This window comes from Budorcas taxicolor, chromosome 15 (genome assembly GCF_023091745.1).
Source record: "Budorcas taxicolor isolate Tak-1 chromosome 15, Takin1.1, whole genome shotgun sequence".
NCBI lineage: Eukaryota > Metazoa > Chordata > Mammalia > Artiodactyla > Bovidae > Budorcas > Budorcas taxicolor.
In genome coordinates this window covers 45171566-45175763 of record NC_068924.1, presented here as the reverse complement: position 1 = coordinate 45175763, position 4198 = coordinate 45171566, and the positions used below count along the sequence as shown (strand labels likewise).

The window sequence follows — 4198 nt, the reverse complement described above, 5'->3', positions numbered from 1 at the left end:
TTTGTTAGGTTGGTTAGTTAATAGAATTATTCCCCATCCTCAAAATCTTAAAAAAGTTCATATAAAGACATATGTCTGTGTGAATCTTTTAAAATTTGTTTGCATTTAGGGATTCTTTCAGTTCAAAAAGTCATGTCTTCTTTTAGCTCAGAGATGTTTATTTTTCCTCTGGTACTTCTTTGAATATTCTTTTTCTTTTCTCCTTTGTTACATATTCTGGAATGCCTATTAAATTGATTTTATTTGCTGTATTTTACTTCATTATTATTCTTATTATTTTTGTCTCTATTATTTTTTCTCAATAATTGAGATATAAATTCTCTTGTGTTCTAATTCATTAATTCAGTTTTCTTAAGTTTCTAACACTGGACTCTATAATCTTTCAATTTTATTATCATGATTTCCCCCCAGGTAGTCTTTTCTAACTGTATCCTTGTTTCTGTTTTACTTTGTGTCAACTTTGGTTTTTACTGCTCCTAATAATGTTTTATTTCTGTTACTAAATGTGTATTGTTCTTACTATAGTTCTCCATCCACATCTAATTCCCTTTCATTTATGCTAGTCTCTTGGCCAACATCATTTTCCAACTTTATCTCATAATGTCTCCATTAAAATTTAGTACTTTAGATTACCAAGATAACAAGAGAAGAAGAACCTTTTGATAACCAGTTGCAAATTAGAAGCAAATAATGTAAAATAAGGATCCAATTGAGTTTGGACACCTTGATGTTAGTGGTGTTGATTGTCCTCTATCTTCAATGTGATTTGGCAAAAATTCCAATTGTAATTCTCAAAACCATTAATGACATAATCCCCAGATCAAGTCAAAACTGTTCAACGAAACATGGTTTAATAGAAATCAGAGTACTTCAGAATCCAACAGATGTAGTTTAGACTCCAGATTTGCCACTTTAATTGCTATTTATTAACTTCTCTGGGGTCAGTTTCCTCATCTGTAAAATGCACATGTATAAGGATAAAGCACATACATATGTTAATACATACTAGCTCCTCATTCACCTCCCAAATTCTAACCAGGCAAAAAAAGATTTATGAAGAGGAGAAAATTAATTAGATGCATTGATCTGTATCATAATCATAAAGATATTTCTAAAGTTATGATAAATTCACATGTATGTGTTTTTTAATGAAATCATGAACATTGTGCTTGTTTCTCAAAAGTCTATGTGTTTTTAGGAATATCACTGCCTCCCAAAATAGACCCTTTGGTGGCTCCTTCAGGGATGCATGGTTCTGATTAGGCATAAACTTTTCCTATATGTCAATGTACAAATAGAAACGTATCAACTCTTCTGAAACCTGACCTAGGGCCATTTCAGAGCTCATGCTGTGGCCATTCTTCCTTGTGCTTTTATTCTCAGATAACACAAGATAATTTCTCTTGCAACTGAGATCCTGATCTTGCCTCTTTCCCTGACCCTAAGAAGGATTCTGAAAAACAAATCCAGAATCTGACTCTTCCAATTAAGAATCTCTATGACCACAGCTGGGGGTTCATTCCTATATTTATGGCTGAAGGTAACTGGACAAGAGTTAATGAGTTTATCCTCATGAGTTTCTCTTCCTTACCTACTAAAATACAGTCATTACTCTTCCTGACATTTCTATTCATCTACCTGGTCACTCTGCTGGGAAACAGCCTCATCATTCTGCTGACCTTGGCTGACCCCATGCTGCACAGCCCCATGTACTTCTTCCTCAGGAACTTGTCCTTGTTAGAGATTGGCTTCAACCTAGTCATTGTGCCCAAGATGCTGGGGACCCTGATTGCCCAGGACACAACCATCTCCTTTCTTGGCTGTGCCATGCAGATGTATTTCTTCTTCTTCTTCGGGGTTTCTGAATGCTTCCTCCTGGCCACCATGGCCTATGACCGCTATGTAGCCATCTGCAGTCCCTTGCACTACCCAGTCATCATGAACCCAAGGACACGTGCCAAACTGGCAGCTGTCTCCTGGTTTCCAGGCATTCCTGTAGCTACTGTGCAGACCACATGGCTCTTCAGCTTTCCATTCTGTGGTAGCAACAAGGTGAACCACTTCTTCTGTGACAGCCCTCCTGTGCTGAGGCTGGTCTGTGCAGACACAGGACTGTTTGAGATCTATGCCATCATTGGAACCATTCTATTCGTCATGATACCCTGCTTGCTGATCCTATGTTCCTACACTCGCATCGCTGCTGCCATCCTGAAGATTCCATCAGCTAAGGGGAAGCATAAAGCCTTCTCTACATGCTCCTCTCACCTGCTCGTCGTCTCCCTTTTCTATGTATCTTTAAGCCTTGTCTACTTCCGACCTAAGTCCAATAATTCTCCTGAGAGCAAAAAAGTGCTATCACTGTCCTACACTGTTGTGACTCCCATGTTGAACCCCATCATCTACAGCCTGAGAAATAACGAGGTGAAGAATGCCCTTGGCCGGACCTTCCACAAGGCCCTAGGCCTTAGAAACTGCGTCCCATAAGCATTAACAAATAATACTAAAGTTTATCAAATAAGCAACAATCAGTTTGATATTTAGAATCCCTCTGCCTATCTCTGTTGTGATGAAACCCACTGCTGAAATGAATATTGGAAAGCTCAGTGAAGAGAAAACATCACAGAGGTAGTTTAGACCTATCAAAACCACCTGGAAAATTCCCCTGCTTGTCCAGTATAGACTACATTATTTTCTTATTGTCAATTTAACACTTATGTGGCCAAATAATTCCAGATATTCACATTCCTCTTTCCATACTGTTAACAGTATGAAACTGCTTATAATCCTAGCATGGGAACACACATAATAAAAAAGGGTAAAACCCATGGAAAATCACCATGTCAGTTTGTCTTCCTTTGGGCAAATCTGACTCCGCTCATCAGATAGGAAGCTCTACTAGTCCTCCTCCGGTGCATAACTCTTCTTACTTTAGTTTTCATGTCCCTGAGGGAGTGTTAGTTCTTTTAGGCTCACTGGTTGTAGTATGGATATTGGAAAGTGGATCAATAATTCCCATACCTACACCTTTATAATGCTAGCAACCTCTTTATTCCTCATTCTATTTATCCTAGGAAGAATGACCTGAGCTTCCATTGGCTCTCTAGATTTGGAGGGTCAGTGGTTATTTGTTTAAAGGTCATTTTTAATCATTAATTTTGTTTAGGTTCTTAACCTTGTTGATGTAATATCATAAATTTCAATCATGATGCTGGTTTCATCAAAGGTTAAAACAGACCCAGCTAACTCCAGCATAGCTCTTCTGTAACACAAAAGATTCCTCATTCTTTTTAAAACTTCATAGTATTCTATTTTGTAGATATGTCATAGTTTATTTGATGAGTCTTCTACAATTATAAAGAATAGTTTTATGCATAAACCTTTTTATATTTTTGCCAGTGTACCTGACATGTGGAAATCTGGAAGTTGGGTTTATTGGCCAAAGTGTAAGTATATAGTGTTTCTATCTTGGCAAATTTCTTTCCAAACTTATTGTACTATTTTATACTCGCAACAGAAATTTATGAAGGTTCTTTTCTCCCCAGAGCCACAACAATAATACTTGGCATCAATCATTTAAAATGTAATAGGTGAAAAAAAATCACTCAAATTGAGTGAATAAATTTTGAAGAATACAGAGGAAATAGGTGAGTACTTCAGAGGAAAGATGCACTTCATTTAGACTTCTGATTTCGTGGTTTAGATGATTTGCAATTGGTGATGTCTTGGTACTCTGTTTTCTCCACTTGAAAGCTTCTTTTGACCTTCATTTTAACCAAATCCATTTTATATTTCAAGGTCTACTACAACTCCCCAAGCAGCTAAACTACTCTTTGCTCAGTCAGTTCAGTTGCTCAGTCATGTCTAACTCCTTGCGACCCCATGGACTGTAGCACATCAGTCCTCCCTGTCCATGACTGACTCCTGGAGTTGCTCAAACTCATGCCCAACGAGTTGGTGATGCCATCCAACCTTCTCATCCTCTGTCATCCCCTTCCCCTCCTGCCTTCAATCTTTCCCATCATCAAGGTCTTTTCCAATGAGTCAGTTCTTTGCATTAGGTAACCAAAGTATTGGTGCTTCGGCTTCAGCATCAGTCCTTCCAATGAATATTCAGGACTGATTTCCTTTACAATTGACTGGCTTGATCTCCTTGCAGTCCAAAGGACTCTCAAGAGTCTTCTCCAATATCACAGTTCAA

The 4198-nt window shown here is 38.0% G+C and overlaps 1 protein-coding gene across 1 annotated transcript; it reads left to right on the top strand.

Moving 5' to 3' along the window:
- The first annotated feature begins 1521 nt into the window (after nucleotides 1-1521).
- On the top strand, nucleotides 1522-2484 carry LOC128060362 (olfactory receptor 10A5). The gene has a single exon (XM_052652765.1). The coding sequence runs from the start codon at nucleotides 1531-1533 to the stop codon at nucleotides 2482-2484; it is 954 nt and encodes a 317-aa protein (XP_052508725.1). The 5' UTR covers nucleotides 1522-1530.
- The last annotated feature ends 1714 nt before the right edge of the window (nucleotides 2485-4198 follow it).